This window comes from Solanum stenotomum, chromosome 1 (genome assembly GCF_019186545.1).
Source record: "Solanum stenotomum isolate F172 chromosome 1, ASM1918654v1, whole genome shotgun sequence".
NCBI lineage: Eukaryota > Viridiplantae > Streptophyta > Magnoliopsida > Solanales > Solanaceae > Solanum > Solanum stenotomum.
In genome coordinates this window covers 54716126-54733562 of record NC_064282.1, presented here as the reverse complement: position 1 = coordinate 54733562, position 17437 = coordinate 54716126, and the positions used below count along the sequence as shown (strand labels likewise).

Sequence of the window (17437 nt, the reverse complement as noted above, 5' to 3'; positions counted from 1 at the left end):
CAAGTTGATATTGAATTGGAAACCACACTACAACATCATCAACACATATTAGAAGAAGTTTCTGATGATGAGATACTGAATGTTGAGGAAGAAATATTCGAGAATGAGGAAAATGAATTATTTGATGACAAAGAATGGGACAATAATGAAAATGAAACAACTGAGGAGGAAGAATGAGAGTGATGGAATTGAAACAAGCGAGGAGAAATAGTAGTAGAATGAAAGATAGTATATGTAAGTTAATTTATTTTGCTAATTTTATTTAATTTATGATTTTTATATATTATACATGTAAATTTGCATACATATGTCATCAGACGGTGACGGTGATAGACATCGCGAGCATCTTGGAGTGAGCCAGACTATAAAAAGAAGAAGTCTAGGAAACCCATAGATCTTGAGGATATTCCAGGATCTATTTCTTCTGCGCCAGAGCGCATAAGTCATGATACTCATTTATTTGTTTTTACGTTTGGTACGGCGGATCCTCGACAATATTATCCTAATTACCGTCGACCAGTCGGTGCTTCATCTACTTCACAGGCATTGCCTTCATGGTGCTACAAGGACCTACCTTACAGGCTATTCGTCGACCATGACCCTTATCGGCAAATAGGATATCGGATGGTACTCCATCTCCCACAGGTACATCTCTTTAATTATCTACCATGAGGATTGGAGATTCTAGTAGCGAGCAGTCAAATGCTATGACTGGTACGCCTCCATTGACTCAGCGTTTGTGCATTCTAGTGTATTAACTTCATCTACAGTTGCACCTAGTGCTACACCAAATGCTGAGATGCCTGTTATAACTCTTGGTCTCAATGACAGACTTGGTAGAGTCGTGATTGAGTAGGATGGATCATTGTAAGTCTGTTTTGTTATCTATTTGTTAGTTTATCTTATTTACTTGTTATACTTTAATATATTATTCATGAACTAATATATTTATTATGTGTTTTGCAGGTGGCATCTTGCAAAGGATGCTACCCGGGATTTAAAAGATTGTGTTAGAGGACTTTATACACAGACTTATCACTCTTGGAGCGAGATTCCAAACAGTATACGTCAGGCGATGTTTAATGAATTTAAGGTATATATTTTTTAGTTAAGTTAAAGAATTTTAGTATACTTCACATTTATTTTACTATCGATCTAATTAACGCTATTCAATTTTTTTTCAGACTCTGTGTACTTGGGAGTCGAGGTACAATTTGGTCATTGCAACCACATTTGAGAGGAGGACATCCGTGAGGCTGTCTAGCTGGATAAAGAAAGTTTGGGATACTGATCAACGCCAGGATTAAATGTTGCCTCATGTTTTTGATAATTTGCATGTGTATTGTAACACAGATAAGTTTAAGGCAATGTTCGAACAAGCTAAAAAGGCTAGAGGCAGTCTTAAAGGTGGCTCGTTGCACATCGGAGGTACAAAGACTGTTGGAACAATTACAAGAGAGATGGTAAGTTCTAATTCAAACCTTTAAATAAATAATTACTTGATTCATATAAATCATTATAAATTTCAGTTTTTATTCATAGGAAAAAGAACTGGGGCGCACTCCCATTGAACCGGAGGTGTTCAAGAAGACTCATGTAAAAAAGAAAGAAAATGAGTCGGATCCGGATGTGTGGGTCGAGGAAAGGGCCGAACGACCTTTTGTAAGTTATTTAATATGAATAATGTATATTAATAGTGAGTATATTTATGATATGTATATATATATATTGATGTCAATTTTTATATTTAATATGCAGAATGAGTTTCATCAGTACGTCGCTGAGAATCTAGATAGTTCGGTCCAAATGACACATAAACTGTCCACCCAAATTTGGACAGAGAAAGTGGTAGGGGGACACACAAGGGTAGAGTCTATGGTCTAGGCTCTCAAAACTATATAAGAAGACTTCAGTCAGGCTTAGAAGGTATTGGATCGTCACGTCAAGCCGAGGCACTTGACGGTGTTCAGATTGCTGCTATGTCGGCTCAAATAGCACAGCTTACATCGGCACTGATAGAGTCGAAGCAGAGAAGAGTAGCAGAACAACAAAGCATGAGTGCGACCGTTCAGGATATCAAAGAACAAGTGCTGAACCTCGCTTGTCGACCTACTACATCTTCTCTTGCCGAGGACACCGACGACGACAGTGACGAGGATGATGATTTTGTAGATCACACTCCCTATTTTCGGTCTCTTTTATGAACTTTTTAAAACTAATTTTGAATAACTTTATAAGTTTTTGTATTGTGATTTAGATATTTTTGAAGACTGATTTAAGTTTGATGTTGTATATGTTGTGTGATGTTTAGATTATATTGTTTGATTGGGCTGATGAATATGTATTGAATTGAATTGATAAAAAATTGCAGAAAAAAGTGACGGACGGGGTTATTTTGTCCGTCGCTTTTTTGCATTTTTTTTTCAAATAAACCTAGAAAAGTGACGGACAGGGTCCTTTAGTCCGTCGCTTTTTTGGATATTTTAAAAAAATAATTTCCAAAAAAGCGACGAACAGTGTCCTTTAGTCCGTCGCTTTTCTGGGATTTTTAAAATATTAATTTCCAGAAAACAACGGACTGCCTTGCTTATTGAAAATAAAAAATAAATGAAAATATAAAAGAAGCGACGGAGTCCGTCGCTTTTGTTAAAAAAAATCAAAAAGTGATGAACATGACTGCGTCGCTTTTTGACAGTTTTTTAGTAGTGATTTTTGATGATTTAGTGAGGAAGATCTACGAGGGATAAGGAAGAAAGATAGAGGATGGGGAGATGAACTTGGGATAAGAGATTGAAGATGAAGGAAGAGAGAATATGATAGAGGTGATGGAGAACGTGGGGTGGGGGGAGATATACGGTTGGTTGGAGAATTGGTATGATGTGAGACAAAATAAAATATGAATTGTTAATATCCCATTAATTAAGGAGATTAGAGTAAAAGATAATTATTGAATACCATATTTATATTAAGGAATTTGTGTGTCTGATCATTTAACTTTTTAAAATATATTGTATAATTATTAAAAAGTGGTATTATGTGTTATTTTTTAAAACTAAAGATAAAATAAGTATCTATGGTAGTGAAGTATGTGCTATGTAGTTTTTCCATAATTATTTTTGTTGAAATTTTTTTACACATGTATAAAAGAGTTAGAAATTTGTTCCATCACGTTGTTTTCATTTTTTTATGTGAGAAATACCTAGAGATACAATAAGTGCAACCCTTACCCCACAATTTTTCTCCCATTTAGCCATGGTTCTCGCGTGAATTCTTTATTTTAATTTATATATTTCAATTATTTACTTAGTGTTCATCTTTTATACTTATTAATTAGGTTAATCTATTACAAATCTTGTTAATTTGATCAATTCAACTCACATGTCCTGAAGTTACATAGTATATAAATTTAACTTTACTATTTAAAAGGTAAACACTAACCTTATGGTAATAAATTTGAATTGTATATATTTCAAGAGATTTTATGACCTGTATTTAGAGGTAAACGAGGATTATGAATAGGTATATTAAAATCAAGTGAAATATACCCCACTAATTCAGTATTTAAGAAAGAAATTGCACAAGTAACATGAATCTTTCCTAGCTTTTTCGTTTTTGTTTTCAAATAAGTTAGTATGACAAGTAGATAATCTAATTTTATTATGTTCGAGCTAAACTAATTGTGTACAATAATTCTTTAAGTAATGTTTCGAGCTAAAAGAATTTGTGTATATGATACCAACTTGCGGTTTAACCAATAACAATAATCTTATTTTTTTCTTATTATATAAGCGAGAGTTGAGTCGATCTGTCAGCTTCAGTCTCAACTTTCTATTTTAAAAAAAATATTTTTTTCTATTTTAATTTAATGAGTGTATAGTTTTTAAAATTATGCGATTCATTTTAGTTGTGTTTATAATTTTAAATTCATATATTTTAGTTATAGCTTTATTACTTTGAATGTTACTGATATTTTTGTAAATTTTGCAACTTCTTAGAGTAAAAAAACACAGTTGATAAAAAAAAAATACTTTAGTTAAGAATATCCTAATGAGCCCATTCACATTAGAGTTTTGAGAAAAAAAAGAATGAGATAATTTTGCAACTACATGTATATAATTTATCATAGAACAAAATAATTAAATCATAATTAACACGATTTAAAATTTATCAATATTAATAATATTATCTTACATTTGATGAGATGATTTACTATCATACAAATATATATAACGTATTTTAGATTAAAATAATTAAATTACTTTTGAAAAAATATGATAAATATTAAGCTCGTACATTGCACGATTTCTCTTACTAGTAAATACTCCACTTGTCCCTAATTACTTGTCCACTTTTAAATTGAAACATCTATTAAGAAAATAATGATTAACATAGTGAGTTTACTATTTTACCCCTATTAATTACGAAATGGATGAATTAAAAACTTAAGAGTATCAAAGAAGTTCAATATTTTTCAAAGTAATTAATTGAGGTAAAATAGATATAAAAAATTTGTCCTTTTTTTATTTATCAAAATAGACAAATAATTAGGAACAACCAAAAAAATAATTAGAGACAACTAAAAAAATGAAAAATAAACAAGTAATTAGAGATAGAAGTATAATAATATAATAAGTTGATGTACTAAAAGGAGATATAAGGAATTATTTTCTTAAAAAGAGTAAAAACAAATGAGATTGTCTTGGGATGCGTGCATTTTCGAAGTCATTAAAGTCGAAGAGGAAGAACAAATAAATATCTTCGTCATTTTGTTTCTTCTTATAACAAGGCAAAGAAAAAGTAGCTTTATTTTAGTTCAACATGTCATAAAATGTTTATAATTATTTATTAAAGGTAATAACCAATACTAAATTTATTACATTTTAATTTAATTCTTGACTTAATGATATGGAACAATATTGTAAGCGCCAAATTGAAGGAAAAAAATATATTTCAGGAGTACTAAACTATATATCTCTTATATATAAAATCATAAAACATTGTCATTTGTGATATGGCAAGCGCTTTTAATGAAAAAGTTATGACTTCAAATCAACATTTAATATACAACATTTTCCCTTACAACTTTCCAAATTACAACATTTTGAAACAAATCACAAATTAAAGATAAAAACTTAATTACAACACACTGGACCAAAACACACATTCAAATGATCAACTCCTTCCATTTTTTTCCTTACATATCTCTAACCTCGAATTCATTGCGATTCTTGACGACGATATCAAACATGTGCATGGATTTGAACCTGTTGAAATCTTTTGGTAGAGAAATAAGATGAACAGTTGATCTTTTGTGGTATTGAAGAAGTTCAGGTTCATCATAATACCTCTCCCATCCAAGAGAGTACAATTTCCTTTCAAGTACTGCATATGATGTGATCACTTCATCACTAGGAAGATGTACAAGAACTTTTCGGAGTCCGTTTGCCCCGTGGCAATCGGAGTTCTCCACTAGACGGACAACACCATTCTTGAATACCCAAACTCCAGACATGATGTTTAAGTAATTTGAAGATGTTTTTTGTAGAGGAAAGGTGAATGAGAATGTTTTTGTTTATGTTTGTAGATGGTTTGAAAGGAAGAGGATGTGAGGGGTTTATATAGAGGGTTTTGGATGCTTACAATTATGTTTGAGAGGGAGTTGTGTGTGTTTGATGGAGGTGTTAAAGTAGATAGTGGGGTAGTCTACCCCGTTTCTGGCATCTTTAGGATTTTGAGATTCAAATCACTTTTTCTTTGATCACAATTTATATGTCTTGTAATTTTTATGCAGTTTTTAAATATGTAAATTTTATTTCAAAGAAATTTTGTGTCTGAATACACGATCAAAATCAAAAAGTTTAATTCTTGAAAAACGAATTATACTCCATAAATTGAAACAAAGGAAATAACTTAAAAGGTTAATTATTAGTTTATTACCACTTAAATTTGTTGATAATGAAGAAAATTATTTATGTTTTGAATGTATATATATATCAAAATTGTGTAGCAAGGTGAAAAGTTTTGAGGGGTATTTTACAACTAATGTACGAGAAGATTGTAGGAGAAACATATTCTTGTACCCCTTAAAGAATATAATATACCCTTGTTACTATTATCAAAGTGGACGAATATGACATTTTGTTTACATATATAAGTGAAAAAATTCCCAACTTTATAAGGACGCTGTTCATGAAATCAAAAAATAAAAAATAAAAAATAAAAAATAAAAAATTTACAATCAAAGGAAATAAGATGATTGGAGTAAAAAGTATAAAAATATATATATTTATTGATTATTGATCATGCAAATAGAAAATTGACACGTGTTTGAGAACATTTTGAGTTCTTGGAATTTTGTGTATACTTCTAATTACATGAACGAGAGAAAAAGGAGGTTGTAGTGGAATAATAGGATTGAGAAGAATCCATTTTTACTTTATCAATCCAAATCTTTAACCCCACATAGGGAATCTAAGGATCAAAGGAAATTGCATGCTAATTACCCATTTATATGTAATGCATGGGTTTAAAATATTCGTATCAAAGGTCATTACTAATTAACCAATTTTGTTTTTGTACACTACTAGTGTAAATACGTTTTTATACTACTCATTTCGTTTAAATTTGTTTTCCCTATATTGATTAACTACGGAATTTAGAAGATAAAAGAAGATTTATAAATTTTGTAATCTTAAATTAAAGGTATGACAGATGTAACAAAATGCTCTTTAATTTTTTGTCATTGTGTGAAAAATTATAATTAAAGAGTTGTAAAAAAAAAAGAGTTCTTATTTTTTAAACGGACTTATTAAAAAAAGAGATAGAATAAACAAATTGAAACAAAGGAAATACTAATCAGGTCTCCAATAACATCTACCTACAAACTTTCTTAAAATGTGGAATTTGAAATTTTGAAAATAAAATAGGTACCTATTAGTCGATTATAATAGGCAAAGATAACATGATGGTGTAAAAAGTAAATTATATATTATTTGGAAGATCAAAACCCAAAAACAAGAAGCTAATGAACAATGTATATACTTTCACTTTCACATATATTTTAATTAAAATGTAATTAATATTAGTAGTACTTTCCCTTTTGGACATCGAGAAAATTATCATGGCCTCTGTGCAAGGATATTGACACACAAATCGAGAAATGATCCAAATTAATATTATCAGTATTTAAAATACATAATATTTATTAATTATTTAGAAAAATGGAGTCTTCAATATGACATATGTGTTAAAACTAGATAAGTTTCCAGATTTTGTGGTGGGGATAGACCAGAAAAGGAGAGGACAATGGAAAATGAATTAGATTATTTTTTTAAAAAAAAAAAAGAATAAAAAAAAGGGTAGAAAATTTAAACTCCATCCAATTGATGTTCACCTAACTTTAAACTCTGTTGACTATTATTCTGTTCAAATATATCTAATGTTCTTTGCAAAAATATAATTTTGCTCTAAGTTAGAAAGCATGGTGTTCTTGCCATTATATATAATAATATTGACTTAAAATTTCTCTTAATCACTAACATATCATATTGCATACGAAAAAGATCAAGAATTTCTCTTGTAATTTGTTAAACGTTTAAAAATTTTACTCTTGTGAATTGTGGTATACGAAAGGTCTAACTTTACCCTTCGCTTTCTCTTTAATCATATAATCTTTGATAATGTGGTAATACATCTAAGAAATTATACCACCAACATACTACTAGTAATTCGACCATCAACCACAATTTCAATTTCATCGTTCCTTAACTAAGTTAAAATCAGACAAACAAAATAAATGAAGAATATTCCCGATGAATACCTACATGTTTATATAATCACAAGGAAACAACAACCGAAAGAGATGCAAAAGATGTACCACGATGATCAAATATGACATACATTTTCCATTTAATGTATTTTAGCTTCTTTAAATTTAAAAATAATAATCATCCGTACTATATATATATATGTCGTAATTCTTGTGAAATACAGATTGATTTTAGTTTCATGTATTGTGGCAATAAAGGTTATCAAAATAGATATATGATTTGGCTGAACCTTTTGTTGTATTATCATATGAAAGAATCTGACTGTTTTTTTTTAAAAAAAAAAAACAGAAGAGAATATTTCAAGTTAAGGAGAACAAAATGTCATAATCTGCCGCCCCCTCACACACACACACTCCATATAAATATAATATTAACCTTTTCTTATTTAACTATCAAATATTCAACGGTGGGGAAGGGAAATGGGGAGGAGATTACAATGTGGGGAATTGAACCCTCACCAACAAGGTGGGCGTTCATGTAACCAACCAACTAAGCTACTAAGATTTTCCTTCACAATATATAATGGATATCCACTATGGGAAATAAAATGGTTTCTCCAAGGGAGTCATATATTCTTTTAAGTCTTGAATTCAAAATTCTTAACTAGGGATGTTGAGAATATAATCAACTAATAAAAGTGTGTTCTCTCTAAACAAACTTTTAGATGAGATGGTCATTATACAGTTCAATATGGTATCAAAGCTAGTAAAGGTCCAGGGATCGAATCTCACTGTCACCCGTATCAAAAAGAATTTCCACATGTTTGGCCCATGAAAAAAGAATCAAACCCGCATGTGAGGAGTCTTTTAGATGAGAATGGTCACATACTTCAACAATGAATAGAGGAATCTCAACCATTTGACAGTTTGTATTAATAAGTTGATTAGCAAGGATTATGTAGATATCCCTGAGTCAGATCCCAAGTTTGAATTATCTTATAATTGTTTTCTTTGTTCTCTTCTAAAACCAAAAGATAGTTGAAATAAGATATGCAATTTCTACATTAATGATTAATAGACACTACATGTAATTAGTATGTCTAAAGATTTTTTTTATTTTTTTTTAAAGTGAAATCTAGTATACAATGTATGTAAACAAGTAACAAGATGAGAAAGAGGACGATCTTGAAAAGAAAATAAAGCTATTGCAAGATTCGTGGCTTTTATAATTTATAGGCTAGAAATGTATATTTCTTGTTTGTTGTAGTGCTTTTGGACATACAAATCTCTTTTCCTTAGCAAGATGGTCTCAAACTTGAAAGGGAAAAAATAAAATGAAAACAACCTTATTTTCTTCTCGTGAAATGTGGTCCTTGTGACTTGAATTAACCCGACCACTTCTCAAAATCCTCCCATTTTTTTTATCCTTTACTCTATACACCATAATTTATCCGAATCTCCTCAATATGGAATATATATGGACCACCTTCTAACTTCTTTTTCAGAATATAATCATGTTCCACCAATTAATACCTTTCACTAATTCTACACTTCATACTAATGTTCATCATTTGGCAAGTTTTTACTCCATCTCATCATGATAATATTGATTCAATCATTTGAGTGATTAGTAAAAGACTTCGAATCGAAGGAAATTCTAGTTTTAGAAGTTTGACCAAAAGTCAACATTTTGAATTAACGAGGTTGGAATTAAGTTTTGATGATTTCATTAGTTTCGGATGGTGATTTATAACTTAGTCAGATGTTGCACGAATTTTGAGGTGCTCGGGAGTGATTTGGACCATTAATTGGTTGAGGTTCTAGTTCATTTGAATTTTTTTTATTAAACAAATTTCTCTTTATTAACCAAAGTTGAAACATGTAGGGGTCGTTTGGTAGAGTATATTGGAGAAAATAATGTTTGCATTAGTTTGATGTATTATTAGTACCTTGTTTGGTACACTTTTCTAACATATGAATAACTAATGTTTGTATTAGTAATACACTATATTGTGTATTGAAGAGTGTATTACTAATACCATCTATTTCTATGCATTAGTAATGCAATGGGTTCTAATGCATGCATTAACATTATTAAAGACACAATTGCCCTCAAAAACTTTTTTTACATCCTTTCCACTATATTTGTGGAGGGTATTTTTGTAAACAAATACTTTTTCTAAAAAAATTATGTAATGCATAATATTTTTAGTACACCAAACCAAACATTGCATACAAAAATCACATCATAACTAATGCAAGCATAACTAATACACTATATTTTGCATTTTTCTTATACACTCTACCAAACGACCCCTACAAGTCTAGGTAGAAGCTAACCAACCATCTACCTCCAACAAGATCTAAAAGACTATATATGTACTATCCACCCATCTAACTCTCTGGATAATATTTTCCACAAGTGGAATTAGGTACTGAGGTATAGTTAGCTTATTGATAGACAATGGCACTTCCAAGTATCTGAAGGGTAAGCTTCCCGCAGTAAACCCCAAGATATGAACAATATCCTCTTTATCATTTTGATTCAGACCAGCTATATATAGATGGAACTTTTATCAGCATTTGCTTGGGAGAATCTTTGAAAACAATATCTTGAGGTGACTTTCATGGTCCTTCTTGCTCTTCGAATAAACTAATAAGTCATCAATAAGCACAATCTATAGAGGTCTTAACAATATCACTCATCAAACTTATGAATGTCATGGGGGCATTAGTAAGTTCGAAAAAATAATCAAGAATTTGTAATTGTCCATAACTAGTCTGAAAGATTGTCTTTAAAATATCACCAGTCCGAATCTTCAGAGCTAATGATACCAACACCTCAAGTCAATCTTAGAGAAGACTGATATATCATGTAGCTGATCAAATAAGTCATCTGTGTAAGGAAAATGATACTTGTTCTAAATAGCAACTTTATTAAATTGAGGAGTAGGATTATAATTACCCTATCATTCAAGTCTAGACATTCCCGAGATAGATATGAAATGGTCTTCACATAACAGTCTAGAATAACATGGTATAGAGATAACTAACTCATATCCAAAATAACATCAAAATCGGTCATGTATAAGATCACCAAGTCTACCCTAGTATTATACCCTATAAAAGTCACCACACAAGAGAGGTAGACTATATTAATAATCATAGAATCCCCAATATGAGTAGACACGTGCTTATAAACATTAAGGAACTAACAAATCATATTCACATCTATAGTACAATAAGAGTAGACACGTGCTTATAAACATTAAGGAACTCACAAATCATATTCACATCTATAGTACAATAAGTAGAGACATATATATGAAAAGGTGGAATCAAGATCAAATAACGATTTATCCATCTAATCATAGACTAGAATAGTACATGTGATCACCGCATCAAATATCTCCACCTTGTGTCTACCCGAAAAGGCATAGAAATAAAATCGACAACCTCTCTACAACTCTTTTGGATTGAGTACTACCTTTACCTTCCTAACCACCGTCATGGTTAGGTTGGGTACCAACTTTACCTGTGGGGATGTAAATAACATGTGGAATAAGACAACTAATTGCATTAAGAAAGAATCTATAGAGGTGATCGGGGTATCAAGGGATAACTTTAGTGGTCATCAAAGAGATTGGTGGTGGAATCGAGAAGTTCAAGGCAAAGTGAAAGCAAAGCAAAGAAAATTGTATATACAAAGTTAGTGGAGTGTATGGACGAGGAAAAGATGTAAACACGACAAAAGTTAAGTTAGCAGTTATGACAGCTAAGATATTAAGTGTTTGTATATCGATCTAAGGGATAAAAGTGGGGATAATAAATTATATAGGATCAAAAAAGTGAGAGAGAAGGCTTGCGACTTGAATCAAGTAAAGTACATCATTGATGAAAAAGGCAAGATGTTGGTGCAAGAGACCTCTATTAAGCAAAAATGACAAGAATACTTCCAAAAACTCTTAGCTCACTCTGAAAAACTTTAGGATTTTGGGTAATGTAGGTGTTTTAGGGTTGAGGAGGCGATATATAATATTAGTAGGATGATCAGGAGAAGAGCAATCATATGAGATTCTAGTAGAATTTTAGAAGACCATAGATAAGGCAAGTGTGAAATAGTTAATTATGTTGCTTAATGCTATTTTTAAGATGATAAAAAATGTTTGATAAATGAAGGTGGAGTACAATGGTTTCATTATACAAGAACAAATGTGATATCCAAAATTGTAATAATTACAGAGGTATCAATTTTCTAAGTCACACTATGAAAGTTTGGGAAAGAGTGGTGGTAATGAGGGTGAGAGAGATTTTTCCATTTTGGAGGATCAATTTGGATACGTAATCCAGGATAGTGAGGATGATGATCATGTCACACATTGCATTGGGGTGAAAAATATAATATGGAGGCTTGCCTCTAAAGTCTTGTGCGATAAGAAGGTAAACTAACTTTAAAGGTAAGTTTTATAGAGGAGATGTTTAATCCGTCCTAATTATATGATATGAAGTGTTGGCTAGTCAAGAACTCACATATTTAGAAGATGCATGTTACAGGAGATGAGGATGTTGAGATGGATATATGGACATACTAGGTACAATAAGATTAGGAATGAGGTTATCATGGAGGTGGGAGTGGTCTTTGTGGTGGACAAGATGAGGGAAAGCAAGACTCAAATAGTTTAGGCATGTGAAGAGAAAGTCCACAGATGAATCGATTAAGAGGTGCGACAGGCTGTTTATAGGAATTTACGAAGGGGTAGAAGCAAGCCAAAAAGGTATTAGGTGATTATATAGAATATGGCGAAGCTTCATCTTACCGAGGACATGACTCAAGATAAGAAGGATTGCAGATCGTGTATCAAGGTAGAAGGCTAGTAGGGGTAAAGTGATGTCTTGTCTTGTGAAGGTTTGGGTTTGTTAGTTCATGTCGTAGAACTATTCATACACTTGTAGTTCTAGCCATTATAGAATCTCACGTAAAAAAATGAGAGAAATCAAAGATTTTATTGATAATTAAAATTGTGAGTACAAGCTCCTTATATAGGAGTGAATTATAGAGTCCTAAGCTTACTACACTTAGAGTTCTACTACGATACAAATACATAATTTACAAGAGTAAAGGTTGACTACTACTACTACTATAATTATAACTTATCCTAGTCAACTTCAGTTAACACAAAACATGGCAGCCTAGTCAACTTCAGCTAACATAGTGGCCCAGTTTTAGTGTGATTCTAACTATCTTTAATAATTAACGGTTGTACATATTTATTATACCATATTATGCAACTTGTTCCTTGTCTTCATCCTTCATTATCTTCAACACTTCCCCTCAAGCTAGTGAGTGGAGGAACAATTACTCCTAGCTTGCTTCTAATGCCAACAAAAACTTTCTTTGTTAATGCTTTGTATGAATGTCAGCTAACTAATCCTTGAACCTCACAAACTAAGTAAGAAGTTGACCTCTGTCAGCTTTTCTCGAATAAAATGATAGTGATGTATTACATGTTTGGTTCTAGCATGCATTACTAGATTGAGTGGCATGTACAAAGCACTCAAGTTATCACAATATAGTGTAAGGACTGACTTTATATACACTCCAAAATCATGAAGTAGATATATGATCCATGTCATCTCTGCGATAGTAGAGGATAGTGCTCTATACTTAACTTCAACATTTTATCTTGCTCAGGAAATATAGTTGGCACCCAAGTAGATGATATAGCCTGTAGTAGACCTCCTAGTAGTTGTGCATCCTCCCAATCAGTATCTGAATATCCATACAATACAACCTAGAAAGTGATTATGAAATAAGTCTAAGGCTAAAATGTAGGGTACCTTTAATGTACCTGAGAATCCTTTTGACACCTTAGAGGTGTTTAATATTAGGACTTTGCATACTTACTAGATTCACTGCTTGAGTGATATCAAGACGTGTGAGTGTCAAATACTAGACTTCTTACTATTATCATGTAGAGAGAGGCATCTACAAGATTTTTCACAACTTCATGTAAATTGTGTTTTTGAGCAAAAAGAGTAGCTACAGCCTTTGCCAATTTCAAGTTTATCTTTTCAATTAACTCAATAGCTTACTTATTCTGACTCAAGTGAATTTCTTCTGCAAAACATTTGACCTCCACTCTCATAAAGAAGTGTAAAAGACCAAGATCTTTGATAGAAAAATCTTTTTCAAATTACAAAACCAACTCAGACACATGTGATTGATTACTTCATGTTATAATAATGTCATATACATGTAACAAGAGGAATATGGTATATTTGTGAGTTTGCAATATGAACAGGGGGAGCTGTCTTACTACAATTAAAACCACGATGTAGAAAGTGCATGCTTAACCTATTAAATTCGGTTCTTGGTACAAGTTTTAACATCATACAATGCTTTTCTAGTACACAAACATGTCTAGGACCTAGAGTCAACAAATTCAAGAGGTTGACACATATATATCTCCTCTTGCAAGAAACCATGGAGGAATATATTTTTGACATCTAACTACCTGAATTCCCACTTAAAGCTAACAATAATTGATAGTACACCCTAATAGTATTGGCCTCAACCACAAGACTAAAATTTTCTTCAAAGTTTATCCCTTCAAGATGTGAGCAACCCCTGGCAACAATTTTTTTAGTGTATCTGTCTACTATACCATTGGCCTTCAATGTAATGATCTGGTCTGTCATTTTTTATTTTTCTATGGAAATTGTCACTTTTCCTCCAAATAATGACCCCGAGTTTTCTATGGTTGAGTTTGAATAGTTGATTATATTTTGAGTTAAAAGTTGAGAAGTTGGTAAGTTTTGAGTTTGAAAGGCTAAGTTGTTAAGATAGTGGTTTTCAATGTTTTTTGAATTTTCGAGTGTCGGAATATAATTTTGTCAATTTCATTAGTTGCAAAATATGAAATCTAATTCGTGAGAGTTGTCAGTTTCTAATTTAGAGTCTCTTTAAAGATTTGAGGTCCTAAGTTGTGAAGTTGTGGAATTTTAGCATTTGGGTTTCTTTGATCAATATTCGGGATTCGGATGCTTGAATCGGAATTATGAGAGTTTCATTATATTCAGAGGATGATATTAAGGTCTTGGTTGATTTTTGAGAGATTCTGAGCTTATTTTTGCCCTTTTAGGCGTGAGTTAGTTTCTTATAATTTTCACGAATGTCGGGTCAAGAAGACCTCAGATTCATGTTTTGATGGTTCCATTGAGTCTAGAACGTTAGTATATTGATTTGCATATGTGGCTTGTATGCTCAGGTTTTCGAACGAATTGTAAGGGTCTTTTCGATGCTTGAAAAGTTAGCTGTGTTTTGTTGGTGTCTGTAGGTCTGCTTTTGTGAAGGCTAGCCGCTTAAGCAAGCTTCGCAAAAGCGAGAGCCTCTTTGCTTAAGCGAGCTTCACATTCATGAAAAAGACTTCACTTAAGCTGGACTTAACGGGGTTCCTTGTGCGATACCTGAGAGGGTTTTTCCTGCAAATTTCAGGGTTTAAGCTCCATTTTACCATTTTTGAAGTTGGGAAACCCTTGGTGGCAAATTTTGAAAGGATTTTCTGTGCTAGATCATTTTGGTAAGTCTTCTTAATCCTAAACCTTCATTTTTCGTTGATTAATTATGAGTTTTAACATCAAAATATGAGGTTTTGATTAGTGAATGATGAGGGCTTTCATGAATCCAAGTTCTTAACTAAAATGGAGTTTGTGAATTGATTTTAAGTCCTATTTCAAAATGATTTTCCCCAATGAGTTCCTAAAGCTTTGATTAATATTTTCAAGTATCAAATTTTGGATTCAAACCTTAATTTTGAAATTGAATTTTATGTTGATTGACCCACTTTTCAAGAGAAATTGATGCCAGTATTGTTGTTTCTGGAAGATGATTGTGAATACTTGCTTGTATATAGATTGTGTGGCTTTAGAAGTGATCCGGAAGGTGAAGACTCATATTAGAGTGATTGTGGATTTATTTAAGGCAAGTGGCTTCTTAAATATTGTATTCTAGTAGAATTAGTGTATTTTCTTTGTTGATTGTGTGTTCGAAGTAATAAGGATAAGGTGAAGGGTTTAAATTGTCCACTTGTTATAATTAAATGAATAAAAAGGGGTTGAAATAAAAAAGTCTAAGTGATGAACATGATGATGTGAATTTCCTTGTTGTGACCCTTGTTGATTGATTGATGGAATGCTTGAAAGCATGATAGTGGACTTGAATTGTATGATTTGTTGTCTCTTCCATGTAGTGTGATATTTCTTGTATACATTAATTGTGAATACTGTGATGATACATGTGATGATTCATGATGCCGAGGTCTTTGTCAGCGAGTGTTATGAGGCAGAGGTCTTTACCGCGAGTGTTATGATGTTGAGGTCTTTGTCCGTGAGTATTATGATGCCGAGGTCATTTTCAAAAAGTGTTTATGAAGCCGATGGGAAATGGTTCAGGCTAGTGATTTGATGTAAAGCCGATGGAAAATGGTTTCGACTAGTGATATTATGCCGATGAGAAATGGTTCTGGCTAGTGATATTATGCTGATGGAAAATGGTTCCAGCAAATATTGATTGTTGTGACTTAATACATTTGATACTTATGCATAACTTGCTTGATACTTGAGATTGATGTACTTGTTGTGTATGACTGAACTACTTGACATTGAGATTGACCTATTTGATTTGTTTGATTGTTGACTTATGAAGATTGAACTGTGAATATTGGGTCTTGTGAGTCGTGTATTGTAAAATTTCTTAGTTGGGCTAATTTATGTGCAGGTTGTAGTTTGCAGAGGTTTGGTTGGAGTGTAAGGGGTATTCACTTTCTAGCTAGTTAATTTATTAGTAGGTTGTTTGTTGAGTATCGTGTTATAGGTACTCACCCCTTGCTTCTACACTTGTGTAGGTTTCGAGTCCGGATCCGTGTGATCTTCTTCTTCTCCTTATAGTCGAGGCTCGTTGAAGGATCTGAGAGGTAGTTGTTTATTATCCTGGCGAGCCCTCTTTTCCTTTTTCTTTTAATATTTGTTCAACTTTAGAAACAAAGACTGAAACTTGTAATTATCTTTAGAATTCTGTAATTTCATTAGTGGTTTGTACACGTGACAATCAAATTTTGGGGTATTGTTTAGAATGAATAAGTTTTCCGCCTTTGTCTTGTTCTTGCTTTACTAATTTTTGCATTTTCTTTCTTTTCATTGGGTTGAGGCTGACTTGTCTTGGTGGGAATAGACAAGTGTCACCATGTCTGTTTTTGGATCGTGACATTCAACTTGGTCTTGAACACCCATTTTGAAACAACTAAGCTCATACCAACAGATTTAGGCATTAATATCCATGTCTTTTTGTTGTGTAAAGCATTGATTTCCTCTTACATAGTTGGGATGATTTTAGTGCTTTCTTAGTAAATTTTTGTTCCCTCAAAGTATCTTCTTTGTTATTAGCAACAAGTGATAGGTGATGTTTATCTGCCTTATGTATGATGATCATGAGATCCTCTTGTGGTACATGAGGTGGATCAACTAAAGCAGCTGGTTGTAGTATCGTATCTCTAGAGAGTTGATTCTCAGTCATATTCCATCTTGAAAGATCAACTTCTAGTTGTATTCCCTATGGACTAGTCATAGATAAGGTGAGATTTGATGGACCACCACTTGCAACTTGTTCTTCAC

The 17437-nt window shown here is 32.1% G+C and overlaps 2 protein-coding genes across 2 annotated transcripts in view; one reads left to right on the top strand and one right to left on the bottom strand.

Moving 5' to 3' along the window:
- Positions 1 to 17437, top strand: part of LOC125853815 (mitochondrial thiamine diphosphate carrier 2-like) — a 216221-nt gene that overhangs the window by 58379 nt on the left and 140405 nt on the right. The gene's annotated exons all lie outside the window — the stretch shown is intronic.
- On the bottom strand, positions 5023 to 5583 carry LOC125853851 (flowering-promoting factor 1-like protein 3). Its single transcript, XM_049533604.1, has one exon. The coding sequence runs from the start codon at positions 5510 to 5512 to the stop codon at positions 5195 to 5197; it is 318 nt and encodes a 105-aa protein (XP_049389561.1). The 5' UTR covers positions 5513 to 5583; the 3' UTR covers positions 5023 to 5194.

What these genes read in the sequence shown, in the direction of transcription:
- LOC125853851 (XM_049533604.1), bottom strand. Translation starts at nt 5,512, where the DNA reads ATGTCTGGAGTTTGGGTATTCAAGAATGGTGTTGTCCGTCTAGTGGAG.